Source organism: Cyphomyrmex costatus, unplaced genomic scaffold (assembly GCF_001594065.2).
Source record: "Cyphomyrmex costatus isolate MS0001 unplaced genomic scaffold, Ccosl1.0 scaffold216, whole genome shotgun sequence".
In the NCBI taxonomy this organism is placed as follows: domain Eukaryota; kingdom Metazoa; phylum Arthropoda; class Insecta; order Hymenoptera; family Formicidae; genus Cyphomyrmex; species Cyphomyrmex costatus.
The window spans coordinates 740,002-762,283 of NW_017276214.1; the positions used below are offsets into that span (position 1 = coordinate 740,002).

Genomic DNA, 22,282 nt, shown 5'->3' on the forward strand with positions numbered 1-22,282 from the left:
GCGAGAGAGAGAGAGAGCGCAATTGGAGAGCGTATGTGTGTACGGACGCGCTCGCGAATTTCACAGATTTTTCCTGCGAGTTCGCGTATCGGACACGTTATGTAACGGACGTTATGTTGGAATAAAATAATGATCCTTCGCTACGTATCTCGCGTCCTCGTTTGCAAACTGCATCCGTCGCGCGTTGCACAGCGCGCCCGTTATTTCCAGCGGGACGTTTTAATAACAAATCCACGCTTTCGCGGCCGCTCTTCTCTTCCGCTTCTGCTTTTTCGTTCCCTTTCCTCCCTCGTATCCTTTTTCCTTTTTCCTTCCCCCCTTTCGTTCCCACCGTCGTGAAAAAAGCTTTCACGGCGCGGTAGAAAACGCGTTGCACGGTACGCAGCACAGTCGGCCGATTATATTGTGAAATATACACGGAGACGTAATTACGGGACGGTCGATCTTTGCGTCGGTTGTCTACACTACGTGCGGCATTTTACGGCCGTCTCATTAAATTACGAACTCTAATTACCGGTCGGCGAATTATTAAAAAGCTTAGTCGGTCGTTAAACGCGCCGCACGAGTCGTAAAAGCACGCCTTCTCGTGTCGAGGATGATCATCTTGAGCGTAATGGGAGTACCAGCATAAAAACACACATGCACACATTAAATAAATAAGAATTTTAAAAAGTGGCCAAATAAGAGAACGGCGCGGTACTTATTAGTACGCAAAAAAAATTGTTTAAAGAGATTCAATTTTAATCATATTTAACTTGCTTTTACAATCTTGAACCGCATTTGGCCGCATTTGGCGCCATCTTTAACGATATACAAAACAGGAAATTTATCCCCCATACTCTTAAGTACAAATAAAAATTTGACACATACAAAGTAATTATTTACATAATAAATTTTATAATAAATTTAAAGGGGGAAGATTAAGACGCCTAATGATCTATTGGTAGATCTAGAAATTTGTCAAGAGAAGATCATAGCGCACCGCAAACAAAATGTTTTCAAAATAAAATATAAAAAGCTAGACTATACTTAAATTATTATTGGCATTACATGGAAAAAATATTATTGAAATGTATATTTCACAAAACGTTTTATTTAAAATTATTAATTAACACACGAAAGAATGTATAATAAAATTTATTATATCTAAAATGTATTTTTTATATCTAAAAGAGAACCTTAAATTAAAAAATATGTTTGGAATTAAAATTATGATTAAGCATATTTCTGAAATATTAAAAATATATATAACAGTTTGCATAAATATTTAAAAAAAAAAGGGAGGGGCCATGCGGCCTCCATAGATTCACCAGAGAATTATATAATATTAGATATATAATTTCAAGGATAAAAAATCGTCCGCAAAGCGCGCGGATAAAAAGAAAGTGCGGCGTGAAAAACTCGCGTTAATTTCTCGCCGGAAGATTGTGACTGGGAAAATTTGTGCGAGCTTATGTTGGGCCCATAACGCGGACACAAACGGCGCGCGTAAATATCGGCGTGCGCGAGGCGGAACGAAAGCCGCGAGCAGCGAGAGAATCGATCGTAAAGAACCGCGACGGAGCAATTCGCCGTTGAGGCACTGTTGCTAAAATTGCTCCCAACCGCACACCTACGTATCGTGCTGGGCGTAATAAATATTGGAGAAACGTTTTATTCCGTTTCGCAGAATCGTCATCGATCACTGCGGGCGCGCAATGACTATAAAACCGCCGATCCGTCGTGCTCTGATTGCGCTCGCTGCGCGCGCGAGACGCAACCTTTATGTATATATAGACGTATACATTTTTTAATTTTTTCTAACGATTACGTTTGTTGCCAATCGACTGTAAAACTAGGACGCGTTACGAAGTGCCGTGTTGCGTTTTTGCTGCCGTTGCTTTCGTAAGCACGATCACCGTATCATCGCATGCGCCTCTCGTTAAGATAATTGATACTTAGAGTAATTAAACGTCTCCCACCGTATTTATTACGCGATACTTTAGTGCTTGGCGTTTCGTCATAATTCGTTTCGCGAATAACAAGCACTTACTTTGCAAAATGTATATAAATTAAACATTGTACAGTTTTACAAGCAATGCATATTTTATAAGGAAAATAAAAAAACTCTTTAGAAAAAAAATAAACAAGTCTTTCATCAAGTTCGTCAAAGTTATACTCCATAACGGATTAAATCTTTTCCGATCTATTGATCTACGACTTTGCGTGCAGGAAGAGAATATCTTTAAAAAAAACGGTAAGGAGCAGGCTATAATAAAGTAATGCCAAAAAGTGAACGCAGCGAAGCGTTGTTAAGGCGCTACTGTATTTTTAATTAATTAATTCGCGAAAGCCGCAGATTCATCGTCTCATAAATTCCCGTGTCAGAAGCATCCTTCCCGAAGGGGAGAGAAAGACCAAGAAGAAGTATAATATCGAGGATAGAAGTAAAGTATGTAAAGTATTTAAAAATATTAAGTATCCCCGAGAGAGAAGAGCGGATATTAAGACAGAGAGAATTGCAAGCTCAGAGAGGGTTGGAGAGTCGTTAGAGTTAAGGGTAGGGGTGAAAGTGACAGCGACGTGGAAACGGAATTACGGGATCGGCACGGTGGAAGGTGGTAGGAGAACGTTTCAATTAGTAATTAAAACGTGCCGTGCAGTAACCCTCGCCCCAACCTCCAGTCGCCACTCTTCCACCCCTCCGCGGTACAACGAGGCTCTTGCTCTCTTATACCGTCGTCGTCGCCACCGCCGCCATCTTGTAAATTAATTAATGCGTTCCTAACGAGATCAGAGGCGTCGGTAAAGCAGGAGGGTTGGCTGGTTCTCTACTTTGCCCGCCAAGGAAAGAGGATGAGAAACTCAAGAGCGTAACTCGCGCCTCGCGCACCCTATGCGGTTGGATACACTCCGAGATCGTCGGAGCAACATCCTCGTTCGAATTCCATCTAAGAACTAATGGGGCTAATTAAATTCCGGATCTCTCGTATCTAATAGAAAAATTTCAAATGAAACTTTATAAATAAATAAATATTACGTATTTTTAAACACAAATATTACAACTGCAAACACAAGTTTCTGATTTTTCACGATTCTAAGCGGAAAATTTGTTTTAAGTTGCCTGTGACTAGCTGTGTACGTAAAATATATCGTCTCTAGTGTGCACTGCATTTCAAGCGCAAACATTCTACATGGATGCGAAATTGTCGTGTCGCGGCATCGGTCGCGAATCTCAACGGCGACTTTTCGAAACTCTCTTTCTCTCTCTCTCTCTCTCTCTGCTGCAATCCTCACAGCCCTGGATGAGAGCGAATTAGTCTGTTCCCGGGGGTAGACAGCAGAGACAGGGTGTTAGTGGAAGGGGATGTTGGTCGGGGGGTCGGTGTCAGGATCTCTCGACCCTTTCAAACCCTTTCATCGGCGCTTCACCCGCTTACATAATGCAGCCACTCTAATTAAAATAAATTACACTCTCGCGCGTCAGTTCGCTCTTTTATCTCTCTCTCTCTCTCTCTCTCTCTCTCTTGGCCTCACACCCGTGCTCGCCCTTTCTCTGTGTTCTCCCCCTCTTTCGCTTCCCTTCCTCTTTTCTCTCGGCTAGCTTTTTTTTCGCTCTCACCCTGTCGCTTTTTTGTACCGCACTTTCGACCACCACCCAGGTAACGCCCCTCTCTCCCGTCCTCATTCTCTCTCTCTCTCTCTCTCTCTCTCTCTCTCTCTCTCTCTCTCTCTCACTCTCTCTCTCTCTCTCTCTCTCTCTCTCCCCCTTGCTCGTTTATTTGCACTTTATTCGAGATTTAATTTACCGACCTCCGGCGACAGCCTCGTTGGTGCGCGCTCGACTCTGTGATGGGATTAAAAAGGCGGGTAGGGGATGATAGGATGGAAGAGGCTGAGCGGTGAGGGAGAGGCGAGAGGATGGCGTAAAAGTTGGAAAAAGAGTAACGCGACCGCGAGCTCCGCGACCAATGGAGAACGAACTGCCGGAAAATGGCTGAACCAAGGAAAAAGCGAGGAGGCGTACGAGGGGCTGAGAGGGTGGAGGACGAATAATCGATATCGCGGCGTCTCGATTCGGAGCCGATTTTAAACTCTCGGAACCGAACATGTACCTGCCACCACAACATCGCGATGGCGCGAGGGCTTATACACACAGTAAATAACGAAATCGATTTCGATTAAACGTTTAAAATCGTTTCTGTTTTCATGATATCAGGATCGCTGATGCGGTTGCAATGCCAGCCTCCGGGCTACGAGATACGGGATGATTTTTTTCCACAATAGAATATTTGATTACAATTAACGTTCGGTAAATCATATCAGTGTCATTGTTCTGAAATAAGTGACGGATAATGTCGTATATATTGTTGCATATTCATGTTAATGTTTCACTCTATATAAAGAGATCATTGTACAAGATCAATATTGAACTGCAAAGTGATAACATCCAATGAAAGAAATAATATCGTTGAATTATCATGAAATATTCTCGTTACTATTCCGGTGATTGTTTTATTAAATATTTCGTGTTGAAAATAGAGAGATTCATTTATCTACAAAACATAAACGAACGCGGAGAAAGAGCGTGCACGAAAAAGAACTGCGGACATAATAATATATTTTTGGCTTTACAGTCGCAGGCAATTTTCGTGAAAATGCGTTCACATTACAGCGAGATGAATCAACATTAACGGTCTCCACGAGTATCCACCGTCGAGACCACCAGTTTTCGCGACAATTTACCGTGAGCTATCCGAAACGAGGCGTAAGCATCGCGCAATTCAATTTAACTCACGCTTGCATGTCCACGAGGGGGGCCAGGTAATAGCTGGGAACCCCGCCTTTTTCACCCATCTGTGCAATAGCAATAAATAAATATTCGCGTTCGTTGCCCTCCCTTCCATCCCCATACTTCTGCTGCCTTTTTACGCCACTTAGGGGGGGGGGGGGGAGAGGAGGGTAGCCGCGCTTCATGGTGTTTTATGGATTTGTTACGAGTCGACGCTTTTTGGCTGAGCAGAGAGTTGTCGAGTAGCTCGCACGGGGAGTATAGCTGTAGGTCTCTCTTTTCCCGTCTTTTCCTCTTTTTCCGAGTTGGCGCAATGAACGACGACAACATCCAGCACCGCGCTGGCTTCTTTCCCGCATCCTCGAAAAGCTCCGAGGTGTTCCGCAACGCACAGAAGAAATATTTCCCGGGTCGTGAAAAATCCTGAAGGTAAAGAGGCTACGCACACGCGAGAAAGAGATAAGAAGAGGATGCGAAAGGTAAAGCTCTCAGGGATGAAAGTAGAGGACTTTACTGGTGCGCGAATAATAACGACTCGTATTCTCTCCGGCTGTCGTCGGTTTTCGATTTGAGACGCCAACTTTCTTTCCTTTCCGCCCTTCGTCTCTTCCTCTGTACATATACGCGTATATATGTATATATATATATATATATATATATACACATATTCTCTCTTCTCGAGGTTTTTTTTCTCTCTTTTCCATCTAGCTCTCCGCGATAGTTTGCCTCTTTTCCGCAAGCACCGTTCTTCCTCGTCGATCCAATCACGAGATCGGATTGCACGGAAGAAGGGTGGATGGAGGTGCAAGAAGGAACATGAAAATGTAGTTGGGTAACGACCCGCCGAGCGGAATAGAAGTTTTATCGTACAGCCTGCCCCGTGCTGCGCTGTGGAGAGGACGTATAAATTCAAAGTGACGCGAGAAAGCGGATCGATGGGAACGTAATTCTTCGCTCCTCGGAACTCGGTAAGTACGGCGTCAATTTGTTCGATGGCTCGGAACTCCCTTCCGTTAAAAAGAAGACGATAGACGCCTTCGCGCCAAGATCGGACCCTCGATCAATACGGTATACATGCGGTGAAACGTCTTGATAAAATAAGGAAGATATGAAATTTCAAAATAAAAATACGCGTAATTACAGCTTTTTAAAATTCATCGCCATTATTATTAACACACGTTAAGCAAAGAGGAAAGAGTAACGCGTAGCGTGGTTCGATCTGCTGTAAGGTGTTCGTAAGATGAAAGAAAGTGAAGAAAAAAATCTGTAGGGAGGTGAATAACAAGACTCACCTTTCCAGCAATCAGTAATATTATACGGGGTGAGTAACCCCATTAGCATTCATATTTCAATTTCACAGGCCTCAGAGTCGCAGTTTGAAACTGTGGAAGGTACTTGGTTGGAGCGGTGTACGGGGGAGATAAACGGAAGAGAATTCACAGAGAAGAGCCAGAGGGGAGGAAGCGATGCGGATGAGAGGGAGGAGTACATAGAGGGTGAAAGAGGAGAGCTAATATCGATAGCAACCTATTACCATCTATCTCCATACCGATGTAATGGACGCGCAGCCCCGATTATCAATCCGTAATAATTGTGCATATTAAACGGGCACTAATTATCGGGCTGGCAGCGTGCCGCGGGCGCCATCGCCATCGAATCGAACGAGTTACAACTCGGTGGTCTGTTTCGCTCTTTCCCTCCATCTCTGTCCCTGCATATCTCTCTCTCTCTCTCTCTCTCACAATAAATTTCCATGCAACCGAAAGAGGATTAATAACCAAAAAATCATCACCAGCCCGGGCGCGAAAATATTCGCGAAATCAAATATCAAACTGTGTTTTTCTCGATTCGCCAAGTAGTTCGCGAATTTTTCAACGAGTGTGAAACCTTAATCGCCTATTCGTTTCGCCGCATCGCATCGGTTAATGCGGGAACGCTGTTACGACGCGCGGGACCGTTTAATCGACGCCCGAGCTAACTGCGCACATCGATATTCATCCTGGAATGAAAAAAAAAAAAAGAAAAAAAGAAAAATGGAAGAGGCGGGTGGGAGTTCCGACCGCGGCTGATCGATTCTCCTTTCTCGCGTGAGCCTTTTACCGAACGATCGATCGATCGGTAGGACCGATCTCGCAGGACACTCGAGAGAGACCTGAGAGGCGGAGAGCGCGAACGGCGGTGCCCTCGAGCGCTCTCGAAGCTTTTTTCCTCTCCGGAGCGCTTTTAATAAACGCGCGCGCCGCAACCAGCGGACGCTTTATGTTATCGAAGAAGAAGAGAAACGCGGAGGAATAGAGAGACTGAGAGCGGAGTGAGGGAGAGAGAGAGAGTGAAAGAGAGCGAATACCGAGTGGTCGATGAAAGCGGAAGGGAGTGCTTTTGACGACGAGCTTTTTACGGCCCTGTGTTCCGGTGTTCAGGCTTTTACGTCCATTCCACGCTTCCTCCTCCTTCGTCACCATCTCCACCTCCCATCCGCTCTGCGTCACTCTGTTTCTCTCTTCCTCTCTTTCTTTTTCTCCTCGCGTATCGCGCTAATTTCCTCTTTCGCTCTCGTATTCCTCCACCTCCGCTCATCCAATAATACATCGCGCGTAAGCGGCGATCTAATCCCCTTTATGAGGTGAAATTTTACACGCCCGACAGTACCAGCGATGTGCCAATCTTTTTCATTCACAACGCGAATAATGAGAATTACTAGATATTCGATGTGATACTCACGTGCCTCTCCTCAGCCGGATTGAGACCTGTAACAAAGAGTAAAATTTCGTGTGAATTACGCGTGAAAATCGTGATATTATTAAGATATTATTACAAGATGACAGCGACTGTTCTCGTCGAGATAATCTATGTTTCAGAAATCACTCTCGACAGATCTACCCACCGACAGCGAACGAACGCTATGAATGTTTTTTTTTATTATTATTACAGCGTCGAAGGGAATAGAAGTCGGCGGTATGTCGACGGAATCTTTTCCGCGGGAAGAAGCAGATAAAGGAGAAAGAAGGAGGAGGCGCACGAGACTAGGTAGACTTCTCAAGGATTTCCGAGACGGCAAGCGCGGAGGAGTGAGAGAGATCGGGGGAAAAAGAAAAGCCGGCTGGAACAAGGAGAGGAGAAAATCCAGACAGAAAAGCTTTGTCCTCGAGAAGCCGAGTTCATAGTTTGCCCTCGCTCGATTTCCCCAGCCTCCTCCTCTTCCTCCTCCTCCTCCTCCTCCTCCCCGTACTCTGCGCCAGTTGGTACACTTTGGTCTCGTAGGAAATATCTTAACGATATCTTTTTCCTACCGTTACCCGTCCTACTACGAAGTAAGAATTACACGAGCCGTTTATGTTCTTGGTGCACTGGGACCGCCATAAATTGCCTCTCTTTTCTCTCTCGCGACATTAACCATCACGGAAATAAAATATTTTTATTGACGCCGCGAGAGACAGAGCTTCGATATACAAACGATAGCGAGACATTTTCCCCAGTAATAAGTCGCAACGATAAAACGCGTATTTTCGTCGCTCAATGAAGCCTTAATTTCTAAGTTTCCATTTGGAGCTTCCGTTTGAATATTCTCAAGTATTATCGACCATCTACCTCGAAGTGAAAGAGTGATTTTATTATTATAGTCTCCCCGTAGTCCGTCAAATAATAACGGGAATGATAGTCGGGGAAAATCTTATTGGGTCGAAAGAACTTGCTCGTATTTTTCCCAGCTACCACCTAGTATACTGGCAGTCGACGTAAAATGTGAAGAGAAGTCGAGTCGTTTCAGGGGTTAAAATCCTGGATACACGTTCACATCGTTATCGAGCAGACGCGTGCAAAGCAGAGCAGTTTCGGAAGATAGAAGGAGCAGGAGATATCTTCTTTCTCCATGCGCCAGTATAGAGCTCGCTAATGCCCGTCATCCCCCTTTTATCCTTCCTGCTATCCGGCCAGAGAAAACTCTTTTCTCCTCCCTCACTCGACTACTCCCGCGCTCGTAAACGGACGCGGAAGAGCGCGCATAATTTTCTACTAAAGCGCGAAGAGGTCGTCGAGTGTTTCCGAGAGACGTTTTAAGGACTCGCGTGCTCGCATCTCCTCTCCCATCTTGGGATAAGTTCACTAAAAGTACCGAGGACAAGCTCGCCCATTACTCAGATAAAATTATCAGATAAAGAGTGGCTCGTTATCGAGTATTCGAGTTATTCAACGAAAATCCGCTTCGTATGAAAATCATACCACTTCTATTCGGAAGGAGCAAAATGCGGAGATAAACTTGGAGTAAATCGAGCGAGAATCAATTCGCCGTTATTATCAACGCCAACACGGCCGACATTGGTTTCTAATCGAGCATAAAGACTGCAGACTCTCGTGTTGCGGAGTGAAAATAAAAAGAAATCGCGCGGCGTCGCGCAGACAGCGGATAGCAGATATTGCGGCGGATATGTCCGAGGATACAGTCGTTTTAGGGGAGAAACGCGAAAAACCGCCGAAGGGAAGAACAAAACGAGAACGAGGCTGCCGCGCGCTGGTAGAAACAATTCGCTCCGGGCAATGTTCCGGAAAGAAGGGAAGAAGTTTCAGTTGTCACGACAGAAATACTGGGCCGTTATACGTCTCTCGGTTCGCAGCGGAATCTCTTTTCAAAAGAGTGTCTGCGATCGTTGACAATGTAGACTGCAGTAGATCTGTTCTTTTTGACTGCGCTTTTTCACGCCTTCTTTGCCGCGAGCAAAGCGAACGTGTGTTCACGCTTCGGCGAAAGAAAGAAAGAAAAAGAGGACAAAGAGTTCGCGTTATGCGGGACATAGTTAGGAAAAATATATACGAAATAATATGTAATGTTACCGGATAAGATATCCCTGTGTCCGGATATTTACACAAAACTTTATATTTGCATGTTTATATTACTATTATTAATCTCAAATGTGCTTTGTTAAATATAATACTGTAATTTAATTGTAACCGTTAAATACAATTAAATCACATAATATTGTAATAAAAAAAACTATTTAAAATTAATAATAATAAATTTTGTGTAAATGTTTAAACATGTTTGATCATTGGTACGTTCATCTTGTTCACGTCATCAAACAGGAACTATTCAGCAATTTACGGTATTAATAAAATTTCTAAGATAGCCGTAGGCATTTCCGTGGAAGTGATTGCTTCAAGATCGACGGATATCCCATTATCGGCCCATTGGTTGGAAAACGCAAAACAACGCGCAAAACAAACCGGCCGGAGGCTATATACCAAGCCTGAGTAACATAGTTGAGTGTAAGTCGAAGGAAAGGATAGACAGGGTCAGAGTGGAGGCCATCAGGGAATAGAGACAGCGAGTAAGGGCGTCAGACGCGGAAAGGGGGAGAGGAAGGGTTGTGGAAGTACACTCGTGTCGAGAGGAAATTCTGAGTGCTCTCTCGAGAGATGGTTGTGGCTAGAACGAGACACGTCGAGCGAGAGATCGGAGGAAAGCTAGGAAGCGCGCGAGAATAAGAGCGAGAGAGGAGAGAAACGAAAGATGGGAGAGAGGAGTTTGAAGGAGTACCAGCGCGTCTTCGTCAGCGGTACGTGAGGCCCCCGAGAGCGCGAACCAAGATCTTGCAGTCGCGTGACGTGCCAACGAGAAAGACAGATGTAGGGGAGCGAGAAAGAGAGAGAGAGAAAGAAGGAGGGAGGACTAAAACCCGAGAGGATTCTCGAGGTCAAGATCGAGAGTTTCAGAAGCTTCTCTCGGGTTTAAGCACGGTCGTTTGCATCATCGGCTCGTTCGTTCCAGACTGCACTTAAAATAGCACGAAAAGGTTCCGCTTAATTTCAGCGACTTTGGAGCGGTGTCTCATCGTACACTCTCCAAGTGATCTCTTTCTCTTCTTGAAACGCTCTCACGAACAGTTTTCATTAGTATTACGTCGACGAGCTCTCGACAGATTAATCGTGTTTACGTTCATCGTCGCTGCGTATATCGCTGAATCATCGATGAGATAACAAGTCACGGCGAGAACGGCAAATCAACAACGTATCGTCCCATAAGGATCGGTTACCGGCCTATTCTCGCAGAAGCAAAGATAGACGATTGAACAGCAGGTAGCCGAGTTACGTGAAACACGAAGTTGAATGCGCAACCATTCCGCGAACGAGACGGTTAAACGGATCGTTTGGCGCGCAAAATATCCATGAGCGAGTCACTGACTTCGCCAGACAGTCGAGACATTGGGATCGACAGACTTTCACGAATTGAATCTTTTCTAACCCCTGTGAAGCTAGCCCCCCATTATTTAAAAAAATAACTTTTTTTGAGAGTTCTGAATAGATTTCCAATAGTTCCAGAGTTCCTGATAGGTTTAAAAAATAGTTCTGTTCGAGAAAGTAAAAAAAACGTCATTGAAGAACCAGAAATTGTCATCTAAAAAACAGCCATAACTTTGAAAGTGTTATTTTTACTCAATTTTCTCATTAAGATATTTTATAGAACTCTGTGGGGGCTATCCAGAACTCTCGACAGAACTGTCAAAATCCTTCAAAAAAATTTTTTAGTCCTCCATGTTGGAAAATGGACACCTATAATCGCTCGTAACTTTTGCAGTTCAAATTTTACGAATTTTTGTCATTAGGATTTTCGACAGAACTCAGCGGAGCTACCCAGAACTCTCGATAGAACTGCTATACAGATATTATATAATTGTTTCAAAAATTTTTTTGAAGAGTTCTGACAGTTCTATCGAGAGTTCTGGGTAGCCCCCACTCTCACGAACAGTTTTCATTAGTATTACGTCGACGAGCTCTCGACAGATTAATCGTGTTTACGTTCATCGTCGCTGCGTATATCGCTGAATCATCGATGAGATAACAAGTCACGGCGAGAACGGCAAATCAACAACGTATCGTCCCATAAGGATCGGTTACCGGCCTATTCTCGCAGAAGCAAAGATAGACGATTGAACAGCAGGTAGCCGAGTTACGTGAAACACGAAGTTGAATGCGCAACCATTCCGCGAACGAGACGGTTAAACGGATCGTTTGGCGCGCAAAATATCCATGAGCGAGTCACTGACTTCGCCAGACAGTCGAGACATTGGGATCGACAGACTTTCACGAATTGAATCTTTTCTAACCCCTGTGAAGCTAGCCCCCCATTATTTAAAAAAATAACTTTTTTTGAGAGTTCTGAATAGATTTCCAATAGTTCCAGAGTTCCTGATAGGTTTAAAAAATAGTTCTGTTCGAGAAAGTAAAAAAAACGTCATTGAAGAACCAGAAATTGTCATCTAAAAAACAGCCATAACTTTGAAAGTGTTATTTTTACTCAATTTTCTCATTAAGATATTTTATAGAACTCTGTGGGGGCTATCCAGAACTCTCGACAGAACTGTCAAAATCCTTCAAAAAAATTTTTTAGTCCTCCATGTTGGAAAATGGACACCTATAATCGCTCGTAACTTTTGCAGTTCAAATTTTACGAATTTTTGTCATTAGGATTTTCGACAGAACTCAGCGGGAGCTACCCAGAACTCTCGATAGAACTGCTATACAGATATTATATAATTGTTTCAAAAATTTTTTTGAAGAGTTCTGACAGTTCTATCGAGAGTTCTGGGTAGCCCCCGCCAAGTTCTGTCGAAAATCCTAATGACAAAAATTCGTAAAATTTAAACTGCAAAAGTTACAAGCGATTATAGGTGTCCATTTTCCAATCTGGAAGACTAAAAATTTTTTTGGAGGATTTTGACAGTTCTGTCGAGAGTTCTGGATAGCCCCCACAAAGTTCTATAAAATATCTTAATGAGAAAATTGCGTAAAAATAACACTTTCAAAGTTATGGCTGTTTTTTAGGTGACAATTTCTGGTTTTTCAATGACGTTTTTTTTTACTTTCTCGAACGGAAATATTTCTTAAACCTCTGGAACTATTCTCTGGGACTATTCTAAATCTATCCAGAACTCTAAAACAAATAATATTCTTCGAAAATGGGGGGCTGCGTGAAGTTAGTTCCCCATTTTTTAAATCGCGTTTTTATAGCTTTAATGGTCAGAACTATTTTTTAAACCTATCAGGAACTCTGGAACTATTGGAAATCTATTCAGAACTCTCAAAAAAAATTATTTTTTTAAATAATGGGGGGCTAGCTTCACAGGGGTTATTTTCTATCGACGCGACTGACCGTGCACGCTCGTCAAGAAAGACGCAAAATTACACGTGTCAAGCGATTGACGAAAGAAAAAATTTTCATTCGAAGATGATACTTTCCTAAGAATTTTAAAGTAAATTTACCAGCTATAAGAATTTTCAATATTTCAGTTTCCGTAATTATAAATCTCGAATTGAATGCTCGAAACAATTTTAAGGCTCCAAGTATTAAATGGCTCAAAAATATATTCTCTAAAACTTTTAGAGTGCCTCTTATTCTGAAGAGTGAAAGCTCACTCTTAAAGATTGAAAACTGAACCACTCTTATTCGAGACTGGCTCAATTTTCACTCTTTAGATTGACACTCCACTCGAAAGAATTTAAAGGATAAAAAAGAAAGTTCATGTAAGTTACCTCCGTTAGGTTTGAGATCGTCTGGTTGACCGCGATGAAGTTCCGGTTTTGTCAACATCGACAGCGGATGTGCGGCTGTGCCTCCGGGGGTGGCAGCCGCCCCCGGGGGAAGGCCTAAACCGAGAAGCGCCGCTGATGCGGAGGTGGGAACCGGTATACCCGCGCCCGGGCCTAACCCAGGAAGTCCTGGTATACCCGGATGCGGTCCCATTGCCGCACCCGGTGGCAGTTGCTGAGCATGCATCTGCTGCAGAAGTCTTGGTAAATCCGGCCTCTGTTGCTGCAACAAAAATTTAACGTGTCGATAACATCGTTTACGCAACACACGGCTTATCCATCATGATTGGGATAATACCGTCGGTCATTATCGATCGTTCGTTGATAAGGGCCTCGTGAAGTATCGACAAGGGAAAGATTACGTGTTTACGCGAGTACGTACATACGTGCGGATCGGCGCGAATAATACATATATATATATATATATATATCGCTCGGATCTCGTTAAGTTCCGTAGATTAGATTAAATAAGTGGTGAGGCAATTAACGGGCTCGAGAGCGCGTAACGGTGCCTCTCAAGTATTTCCGCTGTAATTACCAGATAAAAGCGAGCGAGTATTATTCTGCGAAAGACGTGAAAAAACGCGATGTACGGGAATCGAGGCGATCATCGCTAAGAGCGCGGCAGATTGGAATTGAACGGGACGAGTGGGATGGGGAAAACTTTAATAGCGCGTCGATATTATCGTGGTCGCTACGATCGAAAGAGAGAGAGAGAGAGAGAGAGAGAGAGAGCGCCAAGTCCAATAGAAGTTCGGAAATGATTTTTACGGGCTATCGGTTTAGCACGGTGGTGTGGTGTGTACGCTGCCGCAGCTTCGTTAGGAGAGTCTGTTTGCTGAACGTGAACTCACGTTTCCAGCGCGGACAAATGCATAAGCAAATAAAATCGCGCTCGCGAGCGAGCGCGCGTGGATTTAAAAGCACGGCACGGTGCACCTCTCCTCTCTCTCTCTTTCTCTCTCCCACTCATCCATCATAATTGATCAAACAATTTCGTTTCTGCGAGAGGAGACAGGGAAACAGCGAGGGGGTGAACAAAAAGCAACGCAACGATAATTCGCTGGAAAAATCGCTCCGCTTAATTCCAGTCACGATCGCGCGTTCTCCCCGACTCTCTCTCTCTCTCAGCGAATCTCTCTTCTCCTCGTCACTGCCAGCCACCGCCAGCCGCTGCCGCCGTTACGCGAAAATACACTTCGTTACAGTCAACGGAGGCAACTTTCCATTAGCAAAGCATACAAATTGCCGAGTAAACTCCGGCAAGTTTGAGTAACCTCCGCGTTCGACCTCGCCCGGGTAAATCAAAGGCTGCGAAACAAGTGGAAAGACTTGCGCGCGTTCTACCATCGAGCGAACGAGTGAGTGAGCGAACGAACGAACGTCTGCGAAAAGTTTCACGGAAATCTTAAGCGTATCTCGCCCGTAGTTTCCTCGTTAGTTGGACCAAGCCGCCAGACAAATTGTGGATCTGTTCAACGCCGTTTTAACGGTTCGCAGATCATGTGCGGAGGCGAGACTGGTGGGGAGTAAGTAATCACGAGAGAAACAGAGAGAGAGAGGAGGAAGGATAGTGCACAGACGGCAAGTGCTAGAGGAGGGTATGGTACACCCACACCCACGTCTGTAACCATGTACACTCGTTAAGGCAGGCCGGGGCGAATATATATTCCAGGGAGTAGTTTGCCGAGATAATTAAATGGCTTAACGATATAATAACCTCGCGTCGAGCGTCGACTGTCTGAACAGAGCCACCCACAAAACATACAAACACAGGAATGTGTATAAGCGTGCCGATGCTGCGCCACGCTGCGTCTGTGTGGAGGAATGGAGATTGGAAGAGAAAGAGAAAGTGAGGCAGAAGTAGAAAGAGCGAGAGAAGGAAGAAAGGAGAGAGATGAAAGACGGAAAACGGCTTTACGGTCCACGAAGCCGTATTTCTGCGAAACGTCGTCGGTGATTCAAGAAAGTCGGAAGCCCCTAGGAAACGTTCCGAGTTTCCACTCTTGATAGCGATAATAATCCTGACCCGGGAGCCTGCTATCCTCACGGATTCGACTTCTACTCAGAGTGTTACCCTCTTACCAGTGCCAGGAAACCACTCTCATCCATGTGCTGAGATTCCCCGTAATACCGCAATAACGGGAGGAACGCTTTGACGTCGTGGCGCGAACGAATTACACGAAGGGTGTTCAAAGGTGTGAATTTCAGTTTTCAAGTCCTTGAGAAGGAAATAGACGAAGAGGTACATCGAAATGTGTAATAAAATATTTTTACAAAATTTAAAAAATTGTATATGAAAATATTTGACATATTTTTGTTTTCCAAACTTTATATAAAGAAACATGATACTTTTTTTATTCCGTTCTATTTTCACAAGAATTACACTTCCCCGATTTAAGTGTCTTTTTTTTTTATTTTCCGGATACAAAATTACTTAATCTTCGTGTGAACCATCTCGCGGCACCTGCATTGCATCCGTTACCAAGTGTTCGCCCTCAGCAGTTTTCGTCATAGTTGCCACTTGCTGACTCGACCAGACGCGAAGTTATACGGCCAAGAAATCTAAAGGGGATCATCTTAACCTTCTTATGTTGCGTATCGTTGACACACTCGGTAAGCGTCTTTGGCTTAAGTAAGCAGTCGCCACAAGAATTGCGATCGATGCAGGTATGAGTGTGTCTATCGCGAAGAAACGTAAGCCAATATCATTCGCAACATCGAAGCTTCACAACTGCGATATCCCGCCTATACATAAGAAAGTTTACAGCAATGGGTTTCTAATAGCTATTATACATGAGAGAGAGAAAGAGGAGAGAGAGAGAGAGAGAGAGAGAGAGAGAGAGAGAGAGAGAGAGAGAGAGGGAGAAAGCAAAGGAGTATCTTCCAAGAAAAGCTAATCTACCGCGATATCTATATCGCGATGCGAAATAATCCGCGAAACGATTATGTTTCCTGGTCTTATCTATCCACAGCAAAATCGACCAGCGAATCCATCCTGGCTTGTTCAATTCGATCCATCCGGCATAGCTGGTGGGATTTAAGAGAAGAGAGTAAACTAAGACGGGCGGCATTCCGGAATCCTGCTAAGGATTTGCCGCACGTACCCCGACAACGTCGCAGATCTGTGGAAGTTTCTCCGTGGGCTGTGTGGGAAGGAAGGCTCGGAGAGACGGAGGGGTAGCTGGAATGCTGATTAGTCGACGCTCGTGAACCGTAACACTATAACCTACCCCCGACGGCTTGGGTAACCGGGCGGGAAGACTCCGGATAAGATTCAGTGAGAGAGAGAGAGAGAGAGAGAGAGAGAAAGCGAGAAAGAGGCAGCTATATAGGTGGTGAAAGCGAACGCGGCGAGGAATAAGGGTGCGAGATATTGAGGGGGCGGGAGACGACGGGGTCGGAACAGAGCAACGGAGGAAGAGAACGAAACGAGGGTTGGAGAAGCCGGTGGCTTAATAGGGAGGAAATTGAGTGCTCGAGCAATATTGAGGAGGATTCGGGATTCGCCAGGATCGTATCCGTCCCGTCCGCTTTTGGATTCCTCGGACGTGCATCGGCTTCCAGCATAGCGTGCCCGCAGGGGTTCTCCACCCACCGCGAATGCTTTTCACGCTGGGACGCACGTGAATCGGTTCGCTATGTATTCGATCGTGTCGCGAGCGTGATTCCACGACGGTACTCGCGGTGGCGTCGCCGACGGAAGATCTATCTTTGTAACAAGATATAGTATTGGAGTGCACTCACCCCAATGATAGTGTTCAGCTCGGTCATGGTCACTTGTTTGGCTCTGTCGAGTGCTGAAGCGACTTGCTGCTGATGCTCCTGCGAGAGAAAAGGCAGAATCTGCACAACGATTGCGTTCAGCCTTTTCGCTATTTCCGTCTGGAAAAGATATAATAATATATCTGTTAAAATATCTATCTAGTATATAATTATTAAATTATCATATATATATGTTCGTGAATGTAGAAGCAACACACGCGAAGCAAAGAATGAAATTATTTCTAAAGATTCTGTGAAGATTCTTTACAATTAATTACTACTTAAATAAGCGTGAAAACCGAAATAAGCGCGAGTAGTTTGGACATAATGAATTAAAACACGAGATTTCGATTTTTCTAAATCTAATCTCCTCTCTATTACTCGGAAAAAACAACGACGTTACTAATTTGACATCAATTAAATAATCACTTAACAAGCTTAACTGATAAGAAACATGAGATTGACTTTTATTTCCTTGATCTTCTTTGCTTATAAAATGTATCGCTTTTTGAATTGTTATATGAAAGAGAAATCACAAAAGTTGTTAAATGCGTGAAATAAAGAACGAGAATCGCAGTGATCATTACAAATTAGTATATAAAAATTGTTCACACATTTTCGTCATTTCTTATGCATATCATATTGTTTGTTGTTTCCCTTGCTTAATTAGAAGGCTATTAAGAGGAACTAGAAGGAAAAAATTAGGAACGATAAAAAAAAGAATATTTCGTTAAGCACTCAATACTCTCCCCTCGACGAGGCACGTATTACGGCAGGAGGGTTTCGATCTGACACCCGGAGCCCTCGGGCGGCTTGTTCCGGATCGTTAAGGAAGGTAAGGGCTAGCTTAACGCGCCCTCACGAAGGAAACGAGTGAAGATGCAGGTGCGGCATAACCGACCGAGGGTGTTTACGACGCCCTCCAGCTGGAAGAGACTGCCGGGAATTAAATTAAATCCAGGCAAGATTGCCACAGTGACGCAGACATTCACGCGCACCGTGTTATTTCACTCTAGTCTGACTTACTTACCCCAACATACTTAACATCGGGGGTGCGTTACTTTTTTATATCACTTCGAGACATTTTTCTTTCGTTAGTGAATGCGTCACCGTTTCTAAATCTAATTTTTAATACGTAACTTATCTCGACACGTGACGTAACTTCCTTTTGATTCAATCCTGATGGTTTTTTATAATGCACTAATTTTCTTTAAATACAGGAGAACACTAGCTTATTAGGTAATCACGTACAAATCTACGCGCCAGGCCGGATAAATCGGCATAATTATTCACACAGTACAATATCACACAACGCGAAACTCCATTTAATTATCGCGGAATCAACAGGCAGCGCACGGAACGGAGCGCGGACCATTTTCGATGCTTTCGTCGAGAAAATGAAATCACTTAATTACCTCAACAAAGCGGCAGCTCCGCCGCTCGTTTCCCTGCCGACGCGTAGAATTCGCACGCTCGAAAGACGCGGAAGCGGAAGCCGCCGATTCGTCGTGAAACAGGAAGTAAACCGCTGGTTTCTACATGCCTCTAATTCTCTCTCTCTCGTACCGCATCCTCGGTATTTCGTAAACGCCCCGAAAATATATAAGCTCGGCGAACTCGCGGTTGATATAAACGCGAGCGAGCTTCCGTCAACGCGTTTTTGCCGCTGCTTAAACGAGTCTCGGATGCTAATTGAAATATCGCCAGACCACTGAAATTCTTGGCAAGTTTCCCCCGAGTACATCTCGGCGAATGAGCCGAGAAAAAGAGAAGTGGGGGGAGAGAGAAAGAGAGAGAGAAGAGAAAAAAGAAAGATAAAGAGCGAGAGATTGTGTAAGTGAGTGTACGTACGTGTACGTAGAACGAAGATGAAAGAGAACGCAAAGAGGAGGACCTGTTTTAATTACTCGTCGCCCTCTGAGTGCTGGTTATTAAGCCGCTAATTATAATGTACGCGAAAATGAGTCGAGCAATATCGGCCAGACATCGCGTATGAGAGCAAGAAGGTTTACGCAGTATGCAAAAGGAGCGCAATATGCGGTACACAGAATGTGCAATTTTATGGAACATTGGAATTTTAAAAGTACACGTTTTGTACATACGTATCATGTACGTACATATCCAAAAGAGATTATGAATAAACAAGAATTCCATAAAAATAATATGTAGATGTAATTTCACATATATAAATCGATTAGATTTTCTATAATAAATTTATGATTTTTCATAAAACTTTACAACACACTGTTCCCTCTTCATTTTTTCTTACTTCAAGAAATATACCTGGTACGAATCGTTTAACGTGTTTAATGATTGACCTCTGAACATGACACGGCTCATTATCACAATAGAACTCGAATGTACTTGTATTGTTCGTAAGGATAACACGCGGAGTGTGTTTCGTAACGTGCGGTAAAGTCCCATCTACTTGGCGTACTGTAAGGCAGTTTGTGGCGGTACTAGAACCAGAAGATTTCAAGCGAGTGGTAGAACGGGAGAGGACATTGTGGGCGAGAAATGGTGGCGACTCCAGGGAGGAAGAGACGACGACGGGGGTGGAGTCGTCGCAAACGTAATTGCGTTGCCAAGAAGTTTTCCCCGGGTGAGAGGTAACCAAGAAAATAATGAATGGCTCGGATGCTCTGCTACCGCTCTCTCGTTCCAGAAGAGGAGAGAGAGGGAGAGAGAGAGAGAGAGAGAGAAAGAGAGAGAGAGAGAGAAAGAGGAAGAAATAGCAGAAGTAGAGAAACCGAGTTTTGGCCGCGGTGTTCTCGTTGGCCTGGATTTCACACGGGGGAGAGATGAAAATCTCGCCCTGAGAATGAATTTTTCTCTCTCGTGCCAAATTGGACCAACGAAGATTGCTCTACTCCGAGCGGAGTCTTTCACTGGCCGCGAATGGCTTTTTCCTTAAAATAGCACTTGCAGCGGACGTTGTTGTTCGCTATCGGAATATCAAGGATATGTTACAATAAGATTTTGGCCAAGACTACTAAAAATCTATGGTTACATGCAAATAACCACGTACGCGAGTGGTGTGCAATTCTCAAAACCTTCAATATTCCTCCTCTTTTCTTTTTCATATCCGCGTTCTCTATGACATTACGAGGAGTCGCGACGTGCGCTGAAACGGAAGACGCAGATGCTCCGGTTCAGTAATATCGCGAAAACCGCAAGAAGCTCTCGCAAAGTGCCATGCCTCTCCTCCTACACACACACACACACACACAAACACACACACATGCGGCATCGCTGCCGTTGTGTCGCGCGCTTGCACATACCCGGACACGCGGTTACGAACACACGTGTATCTCAAAAGGAATCAGCCACTTTCCGAGACGTTCTCCCATACATATAAACAACACTATAGCGTATGTCTAAAAGCAGGCAGCAACATTCACGGCATGAAAATGCAAAGCGCCCGAGTGCCGTCGATAAAATTCCTCGCCTGTAAAACGATGACGTGAACCGAATGCTCTTTCACCGCGCCCCGGCCCAGCCCGCGGCCTGGCCCGATAATCCGATACTCGAAGCTGCCTCGAGAAGAGGTCGGCCTCTGCAAATCCGACTGCGTTCTATACTATGCAGCAAATATCGAAGCACGATCTTATCTTTTATCGCGCGTGGCGCATCTCTATCCGACGCGGCGACGAGGAACTTTATCCTCCGCGCTCTACGCTGGAAAATGTTTAATCGAAGAGTCAGCATCCAGTAATATAAGATAGAAACAGAAGAGAGAGAGAGAGAGAGGGGGAAAGACAGAGTTTGTGGCAACAAAGCCATGCTCGCCGCCAACCTCTGCCGACTAACCGGAAGCCGTTACTTGCGCTAACGAGTAAACCAACGGCTGCTCGTCGGACTTTGGTGGTATTATGCTGCGCGAGCAAATAAACTGGCGTGTTCGGCTAACTCCCTGGTTTCTGGTAAGCCCCTGCACACCGGCGGCGGTTCTCGCTCGCTCGGCCTGTAAAGCCCGGCTAACGTCCGCGTGATTGCAATACCCCGCGGCTTGCGGAGAATACCGGATGTGGCCATGTGTACGCGCGCGCATCTGTGTACACACGCTGGACCACCGTGTGTGCGCGAGCATCAGTGGGTGGATTAGAGGTAGAAGAGGGAGGAGAGTGAGACACGGATAGAACGTCCGTTAAAGTATACGAAGAACCGAAAACTCGTTGTATCCGCTGTTGTTTCGAATCGTTTGCGTCCTGTTACATTGAAAGTTAGATTAAATCAATTTTCCGTCTCGCGTAACGTCACGTCGCATCCAATCGAGTCGCGTCAGCTAGTTTTCATCGCGTCACGAAACCAGACAACGCGTATATCCCAGCAGCAGCAGCGGCTGGATCTCCTTCCGTCGCGCGACGACGTGAAAAGAATCGATAATGCGCCCTGTCTTTTGTTCCCCGTCTATCGTTCGCGTTCGTATTGTCGATGCACGAAGCTATAACTGACAAATAGGTCAAATGCTGTAACAGCGGAGATTTGACGCGGCACAAAACGAGTACCTCCCGCCCCGTCGTTTAATCGTTAATATCGTCGTCGTATACCGATTGCGATATCCGCGCGAGCGCGGCTGGTCAAAAATAACGGCATTCCGAATCGCGAAGTCGATTAAAATGTGCACGGATTGCGAGATGAAAACGAAAGAGAGGAGGGGAAGGGGGGGGGAAAGCTCGCGACATCGTTTCAGTGGCGATTTCCTCGTGACACGCGTGACGAACACGCGCGCACGCAGTATATTTGTCCGGGAGTCGGGTGAGCAATGCGCGAGTGAGCACGGGGCGAACGCGTCGCGGAACGACCGCGCGGACTAGCAACGCCTGAAATTGCTTGTATAAATATTGGAGCTCGCCATTTTCATTCGGTTAATTTTCCGCGGTGGACGCACCCGAGAGACCGCGATGAAATTTTATACGCTTCGCACGTCTCTCGACGTCGTTGCACACGCCGCTCTGCAACGCGATGCGGCACGCATGATCTCGTTCGTGAATTTAAAAAAAAATAGAGTCAGAGAGAGAGAGAGAGAGATTGGAGGGAGCGAGAATCACGGCGTCGCGTAAAATGGCCAACTCGCCAACTCGAATAACTCGAATCGCCGTTAAACGGGTTATCGGAACGAACGGGTTACGAATGACGATGATACGCTGGCTGTACAATGTGTTG

General features: G+C 44.9%; 1 protein-coding gene across 4 annotated transcripts in view; it reads right to left on the minus strand.

The window, feature by feature from the left end:
• The window catches only part of LOC108773689 (protein groucho-1), an 85,443-nt gene that overhangs the window by 12,752 nt on the left and 50,409 nt on the right, over positions 1–22,282 (minus strand). For 3 of the 4 annotated variants that reach the window (XM_018539586.1, XM_018539584.1, XM_018539583.1), the window contains 3 exons: positions 17,099–17,236; positions 13,295–13,574; positions 7,493–7,518 (listed from right to left, as the gene is read on the minus strand). In XM_018539586.1, coding sequence (XP_018395088.1) covers positions 7,493–7,518; positions 13,295–13,574; positions 17,099–17,236 — 444 coding nt within the window. The remainder of the gene's footprint in view (positions 1–7,492; positions 7,519–13,294; positions 13,575–17,098; positions 17,237–22,282) is intronic. The other variant, XM_018539585.1, reaches the window with a different exon arrangement.